This window comes from Hyperolius riggenbachi, chromosome 6 (assembly GCF_040937935.1).
Source record: "Hyperolius riggenbachi isolate aHypRig1 chromosome 6, aHypRig1.pri, whole genome shotgun sequence".
Classification (NCBI taxonomy): Eukaryota; Metazoa; Chordata; class Amphibia; order Anura; family Hyperoliidae; genus Hyperolius; species Hyperolius riggenbachi.
The window spans coordinates 174,748,430-174,768,693 of NC_090651.1; the positions used below are offsets into that span (position 1 = coordinate 174,748,430).

General features: G+C 44.1%; 1 protein-coding gene across 1 annotated transcript in view; it reads right to left on the reverse strand.

Moving 5' to 3' along the window:
* Window positions 1-1,355: 1,355 nt before the first annotated feature.
* The window catches only part of DDX47 (DEAD-box helicase 47), a 403,902-nt gene continuing 384,993 nt past the window's right edge, over window positions 1,356-20,264 (reverse strand). The window contains exon 12 of the mRNA XM_068242689.1: window positions 1,356-1,733. Within this exon, the coding sequence (XP_068098790.1) occupies window positions 1,611-1,733 (123 nt within the window). The 3' untranslated portion in view covers window positions 1,356-1,610. The remainder of the gene's footprint in view (window positions 1,734-20,264) is intronic.

A 20,264-nucleotide genomic window follows, 5' to 3' on the forward strand; every position in this document is an offset into this window, starting at 1 on the left:
TACAGATCTGAGGTCTTTAACAGCACTGACCTACTAGTAATAAATTAACATCAGTCAGGGAGGGGGAGAGCTGGTAATTGCTGCCTGTGAATGCGTGCTGAATGAGAAAAACTAATCGGAACTCAAGAGTTCTGCTACTTGACTGAGCCCATATATTTTTCTTCTCACAGCAGATTGTTTGTCCCCTGTCATCATACAGGTGACAGCAAATGCTGACTGGCATAACACACACTTTGCACAAGTAAGAGAGATGCAGGGATCTCTGGAATTCAGGCAGACCAGAGCAAAGCAGGAGTGGTGATTTACTTTGGCATGTGACCTCTTATCTCTCCAAGTCCTGCGCCCTGCTAATTTTTATCGCCCTAGGCCATGGCCTCTGTGACCTTTCCAGAAATCCGGGCCTGACCACAAGCCTGCAAGAGGGATGCCTAAGACCAGGCTTGAGGCACAAAAATAGCAGTCTCTTAAGTTGGCCATACAAGCAGTGGCATAGCTAAGGAGCTGTGGGCCCCGATGCAAGCTTTACATCGGGCCCCCAAAGCACTCTATACATAAGTGATACGGCGCACCAAAACCCGCCAATGAAAACTACAGTGTCAGAGGTGCAAGAAGGGGATGGGGAACAGTTTGTTAATGATTACCACTATTCAAAGTATCTATAGAAGTGATTATTATGAGCACAGGACCAATAAATAGCCAATACTCTAGTTGAGGAAGAGCCCTATGGGGCCCCTCTGGCCCAAGGGCCCCAATGCGGTCGCTACCTCTGCATCCCCTATTGCTACGCCCCTGCATACAAGTTATAGATTTTCACCCAATGCTCCAAAACAATCTAATCCTTTCTGAAAAGTATTGATTCAGAAGACATGGATTCCTACCATACACTGCACAGCAAATTCCAATAGATGACAGCAGGAAATCTATTGCAAATCAATAAAACTGCAGAGTTGCACTTTTCGATGCAGTGCAAAGCTAAAGGTCCTCGATCTTGCCAATGCTCTTGCCATGCCCATTTTAAATTTTCCATCCCGTTTGATTGATACTTTCGATTGATTTTTAGTCAAAATCGAAAAAAAATGATCAATCTGACATTTTCAACCGATTCCCAGCAGATATATTGAATCTGGAAGGAATCGAATGAGAAAAATCAATAAGTGTATAGCCACCTTTAAAGAACTATTAACAAAAAAAAAAAAGGAAAAAAAAAAGAAAAAAAAAGGGGGGGGGGGGGGGTGGATGGGGGGCTGATGTAAGAGGTATCTTGAAAAATATTACAAAATCGTAGCACACACAAAAAAAAAACAGATTTTAGAAACATCAGTGCTCCATATGTAAAAACAAACAAACTACTCTAGAAATATATAATTTTTTTTTATTCCAGCTGTAATTGGTGTGGAATTGATAGATTTACATTCGTGTACATTCTCTACAGTCATTCTGAGCTTCAAACTGCAATGTAAAACATCTAAAAGGTGCAAGTCATACTTGGACAACTAGACTGCTTCCTCAGATGTAGTGCATTTCAGGAAGATATTCGCTGTCAAGCTGGTTGACTTATTTCACAGTCCAGGAGGGGGGGGGGGGGGGGGGTTGTCAGACTTGTAACAGTTTCAACGGCCCTTCTTTTTTAACTTTCCCCCTGCAATTTTTTTCCTCACGCCAAATGAGCCTTCTGTATCATCTGCTTCCTCTTCACGTGACCGCTTTTTCTTTTCCCCATGTTCTCGTAGCTCCTATGAGAAAAAACTAAAGTTAGCAATATTGGTGTTTAATAAAATTCTAAAAAGTGTAATTTACAACTCGGATGACAGATTTTTAGTTGATACAAACTGGGGAAAAGAAATCTTTTGAGATTTAATTTTCCGGTATATTTATGAAAGTGAATGCATATTTTAAATGTAACCAGGGGCCGAGGAGCAGTCCCAAATTAAGTCCCCTATCCAGAGTGGACATCTATTGTTTATCTAATTGGACACCACTGATATTATATACTCCCTTTCGTCTTTTATACCCAGCCATTTACCCCCCCCCCCCTTATCGTTTCTACTCTTCTTCTTCATTAGTTTGAAGAGGTGGCATCTGGGGGGTATAATTCGATTTGGTCAATGGCTTATACCCATTATCTATATATGTAATAGGCTACGTGCCTCAACCTTCAAGCAAGAAGAAGTAGCGCCCTGCCCCCAGGGGCAGTCCTAGACTTGCCATTGAGCTGGAGGGGCGCCCTGCCCCCAGCGGGCAAGAAGGGGGTATTGGGCACAGCGGCAGGGAAGGAGGGGGTCGGACCCTCCCTCACCTGGGTCCCCCATCTGCGCTCCCCCTCTAGCTTAAGTTCAGCAGCAGCCGCCGCTATTAGAGGCAGTGGGCGTGGATGACTCACCTCTTCCGCGTTACAGCGTGTGTTCCACTGTCCTCACTTCTTGCAATGCCGTCCACTTACAATACAGTAGGCTGCATTGCAGGAAGTGACAATAGTGAAACGCACGCTGGAACGGGAGAGGTGAGTCATCCCCGCCCGCTGCCTCTTACTAATAGAGGCGGCGGCTGCTGCTGAGCTTAAGCTGGAGGGGGAGCGCAGATGGGGGACCCAGCCGCTGTGCCCAATATCCCCTTCCTGCCCGCTACCCTCTTATGCGGCGTTTGCTATGCCGTGGGTAGATTATAATAGGATACTTGTAGTTAGGTGGTGGCCCATGATATGCTGGTTTAGAGGGACATCATCATTGGTATGGTTGGTGCCTCCAAGGTAAAAAGGTATAAGGGCCTATTCAGATCGGAACTGTTGGAAATAATCGATTAAACCATCAATCTGGTGCAAAATTGCATTGTGTGGACCAGGCATTACACATTTGTATTAGATGCCCCCCTAGAAGCAGCATATCATCCACCCGACACCCAGACAAGGTTACTTTCCCAAACCAAAGAAAAAGGGCAAGCACCATCAAATGACAATAATAAATAAGCAAAGTGTGCAGAAAGTGTCAAACATATGGAACAATTAGAATAAAAAAAAAATAAAGATACCGCACCACTCATAATAATATTAAATAACACAGGTCTGCGACTAAACCTAAACTAAAAAGCAGTTTTATTATTTTCATTAAATTTCCATGTATTTTGGTGTGTTAATAAACAAAACACTGAAAAAACTCCTAGATGTCATGATTTGCCACAAAATAGTCTTCAGATCTATAGTTTAACATTTTTGGTAATTTTTTTTTCTATATATTATGGGTTTTTAACCAAATTTAAAGTCCAAATTACTATGAATTCATCCACATAAGTGCATTTAAAGAAAATGTCCAAGCTGTTGAAAAAAAATGACGATCTACTTACCCGGGGCTTCCTCCAGCCCCTTGCAGCTGACATGTCCCTTGCCGCAGCTCCGCTTCCAGCCGGTGGCCCGTGGTTCCCTCCATTCGCAATGGTGACCTCGTCAGGTTGGGATCTTCTGCGCCTGTGCGAGAGCTGCTCCACTGCGCCTGCGCAGTACACTCCACAGCACTAGACAAGACGTGGAGTGGCGCAGAAGATCCCGACCTGGTGAGGTCACCATCGCGAACGGAGGGGACCCCGGCTGGAAGCTGAGCTGCAGCGAGGGACGTTATACAATAATACAATACAATAACATTTGTAAAGCGCTTTTCTCCCATAGGACTCAATCGCATAGTTGTGTCTCAGATAAATACAGGATTGCAGGCTGGGTTGCGTTACAGAGGAGATAGTCAGATGTTCATGAATGCCAGACTGGTAAGGTGGGTTTTCAGTTTAGACTTAACCCAGGGGTGCCCAATAGGTCGATCGCGATCTACCAGTAGATCGCGACCGCCTGTTGAGTAGATCGCGGCCGCTTGGCTGCGTCCTGTCATAATCTGAAGCTGTGCAGCGCAGCTGTCAGATTTTGCTGCCTTAGAAACTTCACGGAGGAAAGGGGAGAGGCGCGGCTAAAGAGGAGGCGTGTCTGAAGGGGAGAGGAGCAAATGAGGAGACAGGTCTCCTCCCCTCCAGAGTCCAGGCTGTGTGACTCATCATACAGCGTCCCCTCTACTCCAGGCAGAAAGTATTGAGAAGAGATTTCGGTAGCCTCAATTTGCACATGAAGATTATGTTAAAATAATTTATATGCCACATGTTCGGCCCCATGCACTCAGCTGTTGCTGCTCCATCTCCCCTGCCACTTTTAATGTGCATAAAGACATAGTAAGCAAATCTCTGGGCACGCACACAGCACTGTAGAGATCTGTGTATTCTATGCACAGTATGTTCTCTTGCCTGGCCGAATCTGACTCGTACAGACGTCAGTGACACATGAGTGAACAGTGTGTTGTGATGTGTTTTTTATCTTGAGAGGAGACAGAGAGAACTTTTGGCATACATGAGAGAAGCTGACTGCGCTGCTGAGAGGATCAAATGAAGAGATAGGTCTCCTCCCCTCCAGACTGCCAGGCAAGTGAGAACACTGGACAAATGGCATCAGGAGGATTCTGAAACTATTTTCTACATTTGAAAGGAGGTAGAGTGAACTGCTGGGATAGGGAGAGGGGGTTCATGACATGTAGGGGAGAAGGCTCCTGCAGTTACTATTTGATAGGCTTTTTTTTTTTGGGGGGGGGGGGGTTTACAAGAATCTTTATATATGGGGGGGGGGGGGGTTAAAAAGTAGCTCGCGAGCAGAAAAAGTGTGGGCACCCCTGACTTAACCACTTAACGCCGGCCTAACGCCCATAGGCGTCGGCGGGACGTTAGTGGTATAGCACGGAAACGGCCGCTCCATGCTAGTTCACGGAGACTGTCTCCGTGAACAGTGTGTGAGCCGCCGATCGCGGCTCGCACGCATAATGTAAACATCCGGGGAAGAAATCCCCGCTGTTTACATCACACGGCGCTGCTGCGCAGCAGCGCCGTGACGTAGATCGGCGATCCCCAGCCTCTGATTGGCCGGGGATCGCCGGCATCTGATAGGCAGAAGCCTATCCTATCCGGCGCAGGACGGAGATCCGTCCTGCGCCGCTCACAGGGTAAGGGAGAGGGAGGGAAAGCCGGGGAGGGCGGAAAGCGCTGCGGAGGGGGGCTTTGAAGAGCCCCCCCGGAAAGTGCGGCCAGCCGGCGGCGATCCGACCCCCCCAGCAGGACATCCCCCTAGTGGGGAAAAAAGGGGGGGGGGGGAAGTCTGATCGCCCTGGCTATTTCCTGATCGGTGCTGCGGGCTGGAGAGTCCACGCAGCACCGATCAGAAGAAAATCACGTGGTCCTTAAGTGGTTAAATGCTTCCAGGGATGGAGCTGTCCTGATTGGGTGTGGCAGGGAGTTCCAAAGTGCAGGGGCGGCATGACAAAAGGCCCTGTCTCCAAAGGTTTTGAGGTGGACTCTGGGGGTGACCAAGGTGTTACGTCCTTTTGATCTAAGATTGTGGGGGGTGTGATGCAGTTGCAACAAGTCCTTCAGGTATCCAGGGCCCAGATTGTGCAAGGATTTGAATGTCAGTAAGCCAATCTTAAACAAAATTCTCCATTTTATCGGTAGCCAGTGGAGTGAGCACAGGGTTGGTGTTATGTGGCAATGGCGGGGTTGGCTCATTAACAGCCTTGCGGCGGCATGCTGTACTAATTGCAGGCGGCGTAGGTCTTTCTTATGAAGGCCTGTGTCGAGGACATTGCAGTAGTCCAACCTTGATGTGATGAAGGCATGAACTAGGGTTGGCAGATCCTCTGAAGGAATGAGGTGTTTAATCCTTGCAATATTCCTTAGGTGAAAGAAGAAATGAGATTTGATTCCTGAAGCTTAATTTCCCATCAATCAGTACTCCCAGGCTGCGCACACAGTCTGAGTTGTTGAGGTCTGAGCTCCCTATCCTTAGTGGTGTTGGCTGCTTTGCTGTTGGGCCCTGACCCTCGATAACAAGAACCTCAGTTTTGTCAGTATTAAGTTTTAGCCAATTATTATTCACCCACTCCTGAAGCTCGGCTAGACATGCGTTTATTTGTGGAGTAGTGTCTGTGACGCCAGGTTTGAATGACAAATATAGCTGGGTGTCATCAGCATAGCAATGATATGTCAGGCCATGTTTTTGTATGATTTCTCCTAGTTGCAGCATGTATATGGTGAAAAGTAAAGGGGATAATATTGCGCCCTGAGGTACACTGTGTTTTAGTGGTACAGGGTTGGAGAGGAAGGGTCCTAAGACTACCCTTTGTGTTCTGCCAGCCAGGAAGGCGTTGAACCACCGGAGAACAATGCCATCTATGCCACAGTACTCTTGTAGCCTGTTGAGCAAGATTTCATGATCGACTGTGTCAAAAGCCGCTGAGAGGTCGAGCAAAATCAGGATGGAACATTGACCATTGTCTCTTGCCATGAGCAGATCATTGCTAATCTGGGTGAGGGCTGTTTCACAGCTGTGATATTTCCTGAAGCCAGATTGAAGAGGGTCAAGGATGCCGTTTCTGGAGAGCTTGGCTTCAAGTTGGAGGTAGACAGCCTTTTCAATAACTTTTCCCAGAAAGGGAAGGTTTAAGACAGGTCTGTAGCGGTTTAGAGCATCTGTGTCTAAGGATGGTTTCTTGAGTAGTGGCCTGACGATTGCTTCTTTCAGACTAGAGGGAAACCACCCTTCTTGTAAGGAACCGTTGACTATTTTGTGGAATGCCGGTGTAGTTTAGGGCATTTCAACATGAACTTAGTGGGGCCAGGGTCCAGATCGCAGGTAGTCGGGTGAAGGTTTGAGGATATCCGAGATGTCTTTTTCAGCGATTACCTTAAAATCAGACCATGGTGGTAGGCTATTTTTGCATCAGTTATATTGTTCTGCATGGGTTTCTGGGGCTGTGAATTGAATGGCAGATCGTATGGAGGAGACTGTCTGAGAAGTGGGCAAAATTTCTTGCACAGTTCCTGTGAAGGTCTGATGCTGGATTTCCTGCAAGATGGATTGCAGAGATTGTCAACCGTGCGGAAAACTTGAGCAGGTCTGTTCGCTGCATTTGCAATTTCGTGAGACAGGAATAAGGACTTCTTTTTGTTAATCATAGTTTGATATTTTTTCAGGTGAGCAATTAGGGAAAGTTTATCATCAGGGGACTGATGTTTGTGCCACCTTCGTTCCAGTCTGCGTCCCTGTTTCTTTGGTTCCTTTATAGAGTTGTCAAACCAGCACACGTTATGTAATGGTGCAGAACATTTAATCTTTAAGGGAGCTATGGCGTCAAAAGCGGCTGAGACATCGTGGTTATATTTAAGAACCATGGGTCAAGGCCTAAGTTGTGATCTGTCAGTCCGCCTAGATTGAGGCTGGTCTGAAGGTGTTGGTGTGACAAACCTTTCAAGGAACGATATTTTATTAGTTCTTTCACTTGGTGTTTTGTAGCTGGTGCTGTAAAGGAGAAGTGGACAGTGTGGTGGTCTGACCCGGCGGAACGGCACGGAGGGCGTGGACGGCGTCCTCCGTGCCTTACAAACAGATGCAAATATCTAACTTTTTATTTTTTTATAAAATTGGCCTCGTAAGTCCTTTAACCCCCTTGCCGTTCCAATTATTGCGGCAAGGGGGCAGCGCAGCACTTTTTTTTTTTTTTTAATCATGTAGCTAGCCTAGCGCTAGCTACAAGATAGCCGCTGAGCAGGGGCATCCCCCCACCCACTCCGATCGCCTCCGACAATCTGCGCAAGCAGGAAATGCCGGTCAGAACGTGATTTCCTGCATGGCTTCCCCCGTCGGGATGACATCACCGACTTCAGAGAGAGTCCTGATCCATCCCTCAGCGCTGCCTGTCGCTGATTGGCCAGGCTGCGCAGGGGGTCTGGGGGGGGGGGGGGAGGAGGAACAGCGCGGCGGCGATCGAGTTATGCACGCAGCTAGCAATGTGCTAGCTGCGTGCAATAAAAAAAAAATTGTGAAAATCGGCCCAGCGGTGCCTGAGTAATTCTCCTGCGCAGGTTACCCCGAGCTCAGCTCGGGATAACCGGCAAGGAGGTTAAGAGAGTTCTCCACCAGATGGGAATCACTGGCCCTTTCCAACACTTGATAAACCCACTCCATGATGACCCGACTGCTCAAATACATACCCCAGGCTTCTTGTCTACCAAAATACATTTGCAGAAAGGCACCAGTCAAGGATGCAAGGCAGAGAGCTCCCTTGCTATTTAATTTGGCTCTTGAACCTATGCTACGCATACTACAAACACAAATCCCAGGTATACCAATAAATAGCTCAAAGGTCTCTCAAGCTATATTTGCAGATGACATGCTCCTCTTCATGTCCAGGCCCCGGGAAGAACTAGGTAAAGCATTAGATATCATTGATAAAATAGGGAAATGTAGTGGATTTAAAGTAAATTTAGCAAAGAGTGAACTTTTACAATTATCCACTCGTTCTGAGCTTTCCGCATTACTGACTACATCCCCAACCCCTATCAAACAGAAGGTAAAATATCTAGGTATCAAAATATCAAGAGACCCACACTCCCTATATGACCTTAACTATAGGCCATTATTTAAGGAAATTTCTCAACTGTTGCAAAGGTGGGAAAATATCCCATTAAATTTAATGGGAAGGGCAACGGTCATTAAATCAGTTTGCTTTGGGAAATTACTTTTCCACTGCAAACAATACCACTACTGCTAAAACATAGTGATATCAAAATGATGGAGAGAGCCTTTAATACATTTCTCTGGAGAGGTTGCAAAGTCAGAATAGCTTACACTAAATTACAACTGCCCAAGGATAGGGGGGGGGGGGGGGTTCTCAATCTCCCCAATATTCACTCTTATAATCTAGAATGCCTTTTTAGGCACATTAGAGACTGGGAGTGTAGATCCACCATTTATTCTAATTATGAACTAGAAAGATAATTCATGGAACCATGGTCCCCGAAGGCAGTCCTACACATGACATATAAAGACTTACCGGTATGGCTTAAACACAGCAGAATGGTAAGAGACACTTGGGCGACGTGGAAAGCACTGCGTCTTGGGTTCAAACAACCAGCTAAAATCTCAAAATATATGCCCTTGTGGGGCCACCGAGGTTTCCCGCTCAGTATATTACACAAAGGCTTTCTTGATTGGGAAGCAAGAGGGGTCCTTAACTTGGGAAATCTTTGGCACTTCAAGAAGAATAGATGGTTCACTTTTATGGAACTTCGAGCCATATATGGTATACCCAAAACTCATTTTCTTTATTTCGCACAGTTAAAAATCACACTTGCTAAAAATGGTAGACAACATGGCTGATACAATGAACTTGAACGATTTTGATCGTTTCTTAAACCCCCAAAAGGCCTAATGTGTCTTTGTCTGAAATTCAAAAAAACATAATCAGCACATCCATTGAGAAAAAAGCAAATAGCAACTTCTCTGCATGGCTCAAAGACATACCGGTAGAGAATTTGAGCAATAGCATTCTGGAAGGCAATAAGTTGTTTCGCTCTCTAGTTATAGACGAGTATGCATTTAATATTAAGTACAAAGACAAACCAAATAATTATCAGCCATGTTGTCCCAAGTGCTCCCTGCCTACTGCCTCTATGTACCATTGCCTGTGGGAATGCCCACCCATAAAAATCTTCTGGACCAAAGTTCAAAGCTTTATCTTATCACTCTGAAAATGTAAACGTATTATGAATCCACAATTATGCCTATTTAATCATTGCTCTCAAGAGGATTCCTTACAACAAAACCAAAAACAACCCAACGAACAAGTTCCACGTTTAGCCTATATGATACTAATTGCCGCTTGCAAGGTAATATACAACAAATGGATTTATCCAAGCTTACCGTCTCTATGGGACATTAAACAGGAACTTTTACACATTTTTCATCTTGATAACATGGAAACTCAAATGCACAAAGAGAAATACACTTCACGTTTTTTCAAGTTGTGGAAAAGTAACATAATATACTCATTTAAACGAGCTGAAATTCAAGAAATAATGAAACCTTACAAATACACTTCATGGTATGCAAAAAGAGATCTTTTGGGAGAACTGGGTCAATTAAAAATTGACGAAATTGCACTAGTCTACAGTTTATGCAAATACTAGCATTCTAGAAAATGGATCAAGCAACAAGTGGTATCCAGAATGTTATATTGTAGTTAGGACGGTGACTGAGGGTGGGAGAGGGAGAGAATCTTTAGGTAGGGGTGGGGGGGAGGGTTTTGTCCTCTTGGGAAGCATCCAAAAACTACCTGACTATCTGTGGCTCTCTGAGCAATGTTAATAACTGTTCAAATTATTGCTTTGGCCTCCACAGGAGGATCGTTAAAATTTGAAAAACCAAATAAAATTTGTTTGAGAAACAAAAATGTTCAAAGATTATGATGCCAAAATGTTAGGCGTTTCCATTATTTTGTCCAACCCCTGTAATTGAAAATCTGTGGTGTGAGTTAAAGAGAGATGTCCATGCCCGGAAGCCATCAAACCTGAATGAACTAGAGATGTTTTGTAAAGAGGAATGATCCAAAATACCTTCAACCAGAATCCAGACTCTCATTGGAACCTACAGGAAGCATTTATAGGCTGCAATTTCTGCAAAAGTAGGATCTAATAAATATTGATTTCATTTCTTTTTTGTGGTGCCCATATTGACGCACCTCCCTAATTTTGTTTAAACAATTATTGCACACTTTCTGTAAATCCAGTAAACATTCCACTTCTCAAATATCACTGTGTGTGTCTCCTATATGATATATTTAACTGTCATTTTTTTATCGTAACAAACGATTTATACAGAAAAATCATAACAATTAACAAGGTTGCCCAAACTCTCACATCCCACTGTGCATAAAAAAAATACAATAAAAAAAGCTGAGCCCCTAAGTCAACTATTTGTGTTTTTCCTCCTTTATTTATTTGCATGGTAATTGGGGTGGGGGTTAAGGGGGGAGCTTTGGAAGGGGATGATTATATTTCTTTTAATGAAAAAAATCTCTGGTATGTAATTTTCACCACTAGATGGCGCTAGAAACACTCCCTGGTTTACTAGGAAGGTGTTTCGTATTTTTTTTTTCTGTAGTTTATTCACGTACTTTATTATGAATGGACATGGCTCCTGATTGGGGTCATGTCCATTCATTACAGGCACTGGTTCTGGGATGCTTTGCTTCACTTCCCCAATCGCTGAAACTTAAAACTGCCAGGGTGTGCAGGGCGGTGGCCCTGCGGGTATGGCCGTTTAAACACTGGACGAGAATACTCATCCAGTTAGACTTTAGCGGCACCTATCTACAAGAGCATACTCGTCCAAATAGGCTTAAGTGGTTAAAGAGAACCCGAGGTGGGAATTACTTTTACTATTGGGGCACAGAGGCTGGTTGTGCGCACTAAGACCAGCCTCTGTTGCCCCATCGTGTGCCTCCATGTCCCCCCTGCTCGCCGCTATACCCCCCGCATTGCTGGCGACACGCAGCGTGTCGCCAGCTCAATGTTTACCTTGCGCTGTCTGTCAGCGCCGCTCCCCCGCCTCCTCCGCATTGGCGCCACCCGCCGCGTCACTTCCCTCCTATCAGCGGGAGGGGAGGGACACGGGCGGGTGCGCCGATGCGGAGGAGGCAGGGGAGCAGCGCTGACTGACAGCGCAAGGTAAACATTGAGCTGGCGACACGCTGCGTGTCGCCAGCAATGCGGGGGGTATAGCGGCGAGCAGGGGGGACATGGAGGCACACGATGGGGCAACAGAGGCTGGTCTTAGTGCGCACAACCAGCCTCTGTGCCCCAATAGTAAAAGTAATTCCCACCTCGGGTTCTCTTTAAGATATGTCCCCTAATTTTGTACCTTTGTTAATGCATTGGGTGGTGTGACTATTTATAGGATAGCCCTTTCTCTCTAATGTTCTTTGCTTGTTGCATACGATCCTTGTCTCAACACTACATACCCAGGGGATGTTGAACGCTATTATTTTAAGGTTCAAATTGTCCTGGTTACAACATAAAACACACTTCTAATAACTATGGGCTTGATTCACAAAAGAGTGCTAACTGTTAGCACGGCCGTTTTCGCGCGAATTTTCGCATTACGCGCGTTTGCGAATTTTCACGCGAAACTATAACGCTTTCGCATGCAAACACGAATTTTCACACGAAAACGATATCGATTTCGCGCAAAAATTCACGTTTGCGCGCGAAAACTTTATCGTTTCGTGTGAACATTCACGATCGCACGCAATGCGAAAATTTGCGCGAACGGCCGTGCTAACACTTAGCACTCTTTTGTGAATCAAGCCCTATATGTTGCTGTACCATTGGGTGCTGTGAAAGTCAAAAGGCGATAGATTGTAGCAAAATTTGCTTGCAGATTGGGGTCTGCTGGGCATGGTTAAGATTGGAGAATAGTACAGGGTATAGGGAAGTGTACAGTGCAGGATTGTACAATGTGTGTATATAGTACTGCAGTGTACATAGAAGGATGTGCAAAATCTTGTTGTGTAGGTGAGTACATGTAGGGGTATATCTATGTATATTGTATGGTACATACAGTGTATGTGTTGAGTCATGGAAAAGTGTAGTGTTGATATGTAGTGTCAGGTAAGGGTTTGGGCACACTGTTGTGTTGCTGTGCCGATTTCAGTAGCATGTATCAGTGTGTGATAGACAGAGAGAATAGGCAGTGCAGGTGGAAGGGTGTGAAAAGACAGTGGGAATTGAAATATAGGTTGTTGGTGATGGTCAGAGTGAGGGATGTATGGTTTATAGGACAGGTTAGGGGACATTAAATGTGGGTGGGTAAAACTGGCCATACACCATGGAGTTTTTTCTTATTAGGTTTTTTTTTTTTTTTTTTTTTTTTTTTACATTAGTTGTTCAGGTCTATAGTTTTTTGTAGTAATTTTTCAGGACAATAGTAGTTGTCACAGCATTGTGACAACCAGACTTCTGTGGAAATGTGACTGATTGTGTAGTGGCACAAAGTGGAAGTTGAAGACAATATCAATAACCCTTCTATCACTTTTTTTTCCTGGACTCAAAGCTCCAGAGCTTTAGCCACTAGGACGCACTCTATAGGCAGTGGCAGTGTTAAAGAGTCTTGCCCAAGGTCTCCTGATAAATAGGTGCTGGCTTACTGAACAGGAAAAGATGACATTCAAACAAAGGTATTCTGTATCAGAAGGCAGAGCCCTTAACCAGTACACTATACCGCCAAAGATAAAGTGAACCTGAAGCAAGACACATTTCCTTTTATTTTCACCGTGATGTTGCGCTCAGTCCTCACTTCCCTATTGGGCTGCTGACTATACACGGAAACAAGTCCCAGTCACGTTAATTACCACACTATAGCCGCGCCAGTATTCTGTATCATCGTTTGTAATCCAAGCAGTTCCTAGAAATAAAATACAACAGACCAGATCTTCTCATAGTGAGTATTGCCTCATCAGTGACACCCTTGTGCAAATACACACACTGCGTGAGGAATTAATGTACTATCACCAGGGTAGATGGGGATCACACACCCCCCTTTTCTTCCCTGCTCACCAGAAGTTTTCTTGTCAGTACTGCATATCACAAAACATCCATGCCGCTTAAAATATATGCACCATGCACAAACTGCCGAGAAATGGAGTCATGCACAGAAGTGCACAGGGCATATATCAAGTAGAATGTTTGCATTATACAACTTCCGCACATATCACGTTCTTGGAAAGAGGAGCATTGTGGGTAAGGTAGTTCTGGATGTTTATGTTTGTACGTAGGTAGTAGGTTATATACATGCATTGGAAGAAGGTATAGATATTTAGGGGATTACAAATGTCAGTTGTCAGTAAGTAGTGCATTTTGTGTACAATTTTTATGTTTATTTTAGGTATTTATGTAAACAGCACCGACCCGACCTCCCATGATGTCCCGCCCAGATCTCTGACACCCTAGAGGCTGGCCGGGGTGGGAAGGGAGGGGGCGGGGTTAAGCATATATATTGCTACAGGGAACGTGCGCACTCCAGCCCCTGATGAGTCACAACTTGGCACGTGACGAAACGCGTAGGGCGGAGCTTGGAGGACGCACGCTGTACTACCATTGATCGAATGAGACGCGGCCTGGGCATGTGAGAGGTGACCGGAGCTGGCGGCGATGTGGTTTTAAGCGGCATGGATGTTTTGTGATATGCAGTACTGACAAGAAAACTTCTGGTGAGCAGGGAAGGAAAGGGGGGTGTGTGATCCCCATCTACCCTGGTGATAGTACATTAATTCCTCACGCAGTGTGTGTATTTGCACAAGGGTGTCACTGATGAGGCAATACTCACTATGAGAAGATCTGGTCTGTTGTATTTTATTTCTAGGAACTGCTCACATTTACTTTTAAACAATACCAGTTGCCTGGCAGCCCTGCTGATCTATTTGCGTAAAAGTAAACAGAGGCGCCGAAAGTATAAAAATAGATAAAAAGTTAAAAATGTTTTGGTTGCGGTGGTGGACCGCTAACCACAAACCGACAACAAGGCTGTTGACATTCAAAAAATGTATACACAATTTATTCATTCAAAAGCTCCCAGTAAATAGTCGCAACGCGTTTCACGGGCAGAGCCCGCTTCCTCAGGCAATAAGGGACTGGAGCAACAACACTGAAAATGACAGAGATACATAGCAGGCATCAGCATACTGTGTGTGGTACAATTGTATAGGTACAGCAAATTACATACATACATAAATAGTATTTCTAGTAAAAATAGTGTTAACACAAATAGGCTATCATTGAACTGTCTAATATTGCACTTAACCCTGTATCAAAACATGTATGCAATGTATGTCCAGATATTTGTATTTGTAACAGTGCATATTTTCACCAGGAGGGTATACTTGTGGGCTGTGCTTACTTAGTAGGGAATTGTGCTGCTCAGTGGTAAAGTCATTTCTATGCTAGGTGGAAAGACTAGTGTGTTAGATAGTGCCCAGGGGGTTAAAGATGTAATTAAGTTGCAATAGGTGGACGGGAGTATCAACTTACCAGCGTGAAGTCTAGATGATGCTTGGCACCTCTGTGCCGATATAGCGTGTGTGCAGGGTATATGAGGAGAATATGGGAGGAGCTGGTGAGCGTGAGGGGGGTGGGTCAACACGGGGAGTGAAGTGAGGTTGCTGAAAATGATTGGCCAATGCGGAGAGGCCGGGCTGGAACCTGGATGCGCGCGCTGCGTCGTTTAGGAAGCGCCAATGCGCGCAATGGATTGTGGGGCGAGTGGCACGTGGCAATGTGTTAGTACGCATGCGCGCACTCTGTTTATGCGTTTAATAGTCACCGATTTTTTTAAATCAAAGTGTACTGTATACTTTTGTCGGTGTTTTCTATTGTTTTCTATATATTATTATATTTTATATTGTATGTTTTATAATTTTTATCCAGAAGGTCACATAAACGTAGACAGTTTTCAGTATGGCTGTAGTGATCAGAACACTGGTTATGATACCCATGATAGGGTAGAAATGTGACAAGTGTACCCAAAGGTATGACAATTTTTGCTCAGAGACCTATAGTTTTATAAGTTCATATGTTCTGAATAGGAATGGTTCTAAACCTTTAGAATCAATTTTATATAACTGATATGACATTGGCTAAAATTGTCTCTTACAATGCAGCATTGAATGTATTGCCAAATGCATTTATTTTACAGAGTGTTTATGAATCTTGTCCACTGGGGGGCACCAGCGCTCTTTATTGTATATAACACAACTTGAAAATGTAAAAGTGTGGGATTACGATTAAGATCCTTTCAGAACAACTATTGTACCACAATGACACTCTTTTTTACACGAAGCCTGTAATTGTTACAAGTATGGGCAACCTGCCCTTCATTTCACACTTTCCCTTCCCCTCTTCCGGCGTATCCACCCGACATGCGGAAGTGTGTCATGCGTTCCACACTTTCCGCATAAACAGAGTGCGCGCATGCGTACTAACACATTGCCACGTGCCACTCGCCCCACAATCCATTGCGCGCATTGGCGCTTCCTAAACGACGCAGCGCGCGCATCCAGGTTCCAGCCCGGCCTCTCCGCATTGGCCAATCATTTTCAGCAACCTCACTTCACTCCCCGTGTTGACCCACCCCCCTCACGCTCACCAGCTCCTCCCATATTCTCCTCATATACCCTGCACACACGCTATATCGGCACAGAGGTGCCAAGCATCATCTAGACTTCACGCTGGTAAGTTGATACTCCCGTCCACCTATTGCAACTTAATTACATCTTTAACCCCCTGGGCACTATCTAACACACTAGTCTTTCCACCTAGCATAGAAATGACTTTACCACTGAGCAGCACAATTCCCTACTAAGTAAGCACAGCCCACAAGTATACCCTCCTGGTGAAAATATGCACTGTTACAAATACAAATATCTGGACATACATTGCATACATGTTTTGATACAGGGTTAAGTGCAATATTAGACAGTTCAATGATAGCCTATTTGTGTTAACACTATTTTTACTAGAAATACTATTTATGTATGTATGTAATTTGCTGTACCTATACAATTGTACCACACACAGTATGCTGATGCCTGCTATGTATCTCTGTCATTTTCAGTGTTGTTGCTCCAGTCCCTTATTGCCTGAGGAAGCGGGCTCTGCCCGTGAAACGCGTTGCGACTATTTACTGGGAGCTTTTGAATGAATAAATTGTGTATACATTTTTTGAATGTCAACAGCCTTGTTGTCGGTTTGTGGTTAGCGGTCCACCACCGCAACCAAAACATTTTTAACTTTTTATCTATTTTTATACTTTCGGCGCCTCTGTTTACTTTTACGCATCTAGAAATCCACCCTTGGTGGAAGGGTGTTCTACCCTACAATTTCCTCTATCCACAGAGAGCGACGTTTTACTCCTGAGTGGGGACAGGCTTGTTCTCCCCACCTGCCTTGTACAGTGGTTGCTTCAGAGGCAACCCTGGTTTGTGAGTATATTACTTACTTTTCATTACCTCTCATCCCCTACTAATACGTACTACACTATATTGGGCTCTCGATCTTCTATCTTTTCATATTCTGCTGATCTATTTGGCTACAGTAGTATCTGAATCCCACCAGAAACAAGCATGCAGCTAATCTTGTCGGATTTGAAAAAAAAATGTCAGAAACACCTAATCTGCTGCATGGCAGGCAGAGGATCAGCAGGATAGCCAGAAAACGGGTATTGCTTAAAAGGAAATAAATATGGCAGCGTCCATATCCCTCTCACGTCAGGTATCCTTTAAAAGTTTGGTTTGAAAGTCAGTAAAAATTGCAGGTTATTTTGAAACAATGAGCAGTAGTACAGCTGAACTCTCCAGCCTGAGACTAAAGGTGCCAATACATCACTCAACTTGGTGGCCAATCGAGCACCCGCTTCGATAATTATCAAATCAGATGCAAATCCGTGTAGCTACAAGCATGTCAGATTAACGATCGGCCCAAAATTGGTTGAATGCATCGATCGGACATACTGCAAGATGTCGGGCCGAAAGGCTCGATCGGGTGTGCAGTGGTAACGTTGTGCAATATCAGAATGAGCGACAAACACGATGGAACCACCGTTTCTGTTTGCCTTCATGTGAATGTGCTCCCCCCGCCCATGCATTTATTAATTACTTTCACTGTTTGCTGTCTCCCGTTGTGGTTCCCATTCATTTTCCGCCTTGCTGCTGGGCTTCTGTAAAGCATGCAGCACGTGTGTGACTTCACACATGCGCCAGGTGCTTAAAGAGGATGTGTAAAAAAATAAATAAATAAAAAACCCTAGGAGATACTTACCTCAGGAGGGGGAAGCCTCTGGATCCTAATGAGGCTTCCCCCATCCTCCTAAGCCTCGGGGATCTAGAGCTGACAGCCCCTGAAATACAGCCGACAAGCCTGTCGGCTGTGGCGCAGTAGTGTCTGCAATATTTAGCTTCCCGGCTCCGGCGCAGTAGAGCGGGCCCGATCAGGCTCAACTATTTCCGCCTCAGCTCAATCGGAAGGCCGCTACTGCACCTGAGCAGGATCGCAGTAGGAAAATATTTACCTCGCTGGTGTTTGGGGGCTGCCATCGCTGGATCCTGAAGGGTGAAGAGGATGGGGGAAGCCTCATTAGGCATCCCCCTACGGAGGTATCTCCCAGGGTTTGTTTTTTTTACATTCTCTCTTTAACATCAGAAGCCCAGTGGCAAGTTGGAAGATGAATGGGATTTCATGCTGAAATCTCTTAGAAATCAGTCTGCTAGAGTGTGGGCAAGCAACAGATCTCTCTTTGATCATATTCAATCAGAGAGAACTATCTCGGTCTATTTGCCCATAAATTGTTTAATTTGAGACAGGGTATTTGAGGCACAGAAGATAAGGAGATACCATTTTCATTGTAGAGCCAGCGGGTGTGCATTTTGTCATGTAGGCTAAGGTAAATAATTAGTCAGTATTGGATGAGAGACGTGTCCATGAGTGTCCAAATAGCAGGGACATAGTAGCAGTGTGGATGTGCATCAATAAAGTGCATACACACTTGACGGCTGTCGCCCATCAGGGAAGCACACTCGCTTGCATGCAAGGGAAGCGCCGGGAAGCGCGATGGGTCAGCAATCTTTACAGGCAGCCAGTGGGACAACTGGCGATCCGCTAACCGCCTGTGAGGATCGTGACCGATCGACGGGTCGGCACTTCTGCGAAGGTGATGTGGGTGCGCCCGCGCATAACTGCCAACCTGCCAATGGGTCGCGATCCTTACAGGCGGCCAGCAGGAAACTGAGGAGGACCTGAGCTGCAGCGAGGGACCCAAGTGACTTCTAGGGGCTGGAAGGCACCCCAGGTAAGTAAGGACAGTTTTAAGTTTTCACCTTGTAAGTCCTTGTGAGTAATGTTTCATTATATATGGTTTATGAAATTTGTGGATTGTGAACCCAGCACTGATTTGTACATCTAGTGTAAGACTCGGCAATTTTCACATTTTGTTCTGTATTTTGATATCATACAGTGCATATGTAGGATAGGAATTGGAAAGCGTATAGGTGGTGGCACTGTGCAGGGCAAGGAGTAAAATGAAATATAAGAGAGGTTAGTGTTTTTTAATGTCTGTGTCATTGTTAAGCGGAGGTATATGGGGCATATTTTTAATGGATTTGTGATGTAATGCATCAATTCGGTAAAGGTGGTAGGCACTGTGCAAGGCAAGAAGTGAAATGAAATGCGATTTTTTTCTTAATACGGAAACAAACTTATGATATAATGAATTAATGAATTGCATGTGTAGTAGGGATAATAAATAGAACATTAGTAGCAAAGAAAGAGAGTCTATAATATATATATATATATATATATATATATATATATATATATATATATATATATATATATATATATGTATATATATGTATATATATATATGTATATATATGTATATATATATATATATATATATGTATATATATATATATATATATATGTATATATATATATATATATATATATATATATATATATATATATATATCTATATATCTATATAGATAGATATCTATATCTATATAGATAGATATCTATATAGATAGATATCTATATATATCTATATATATCTATATATATATCTATATATATATCTATATATATATCTATATATATATCTATATATATATCTATATATATATATATATATATATATATATATATATATATATATCTATAGAGAGAGCGAGAGAGAGCGAGAGAGAGAGAGACTTTTTCTTGCCCATAGTTATGCATACCCCTGGCAATTTTTTACTTAAAGGACTTACGAGCTGAAGATGCTTAAAGTGAACCTCCAGACTAAAAATCGACTCAGCAGCACTGAAAAGGCCTGGTGTTTCTTTAACAGTTTCACAGCATCAGAACTTTGTTTCTCTTATACAAGCCTCATTTTTAGCTGCACAGTAGAAAACTGCCCGGGCATTTTTCCCCTGATGCTGTGCAAAGCATGATGGGATTTCGTTCTGCTGTTTTGGTGCAAATTTTTTTTTCTTACACTTTGAATTTGACATTTGAAGTCTAGGGTACGCAGCTGGGAGGGGTGATCAGAACACAGGACAGTTGGAACTTTGTCTCCTGCTCTCTGTCACCTCCTTTCAACCAAAAAGATGGCTGCCCCCATGACAAAGATGGCAGCCCCCATGAATCACAAACATTTGCCTTTTCTTTTAAAACAGGGCGAGTAAGAGATTATATTACCTATCTATTCTAATTAATATAACTAATGCAGTGCAGTTTCTAGATTAAACTGCTCCCAGGGTGAGTATCCCCCCCCCCCCCCCCCCCCCCCCGGCCATAAAAAAAAGCTAAAATGCTGCCAGCTGCAC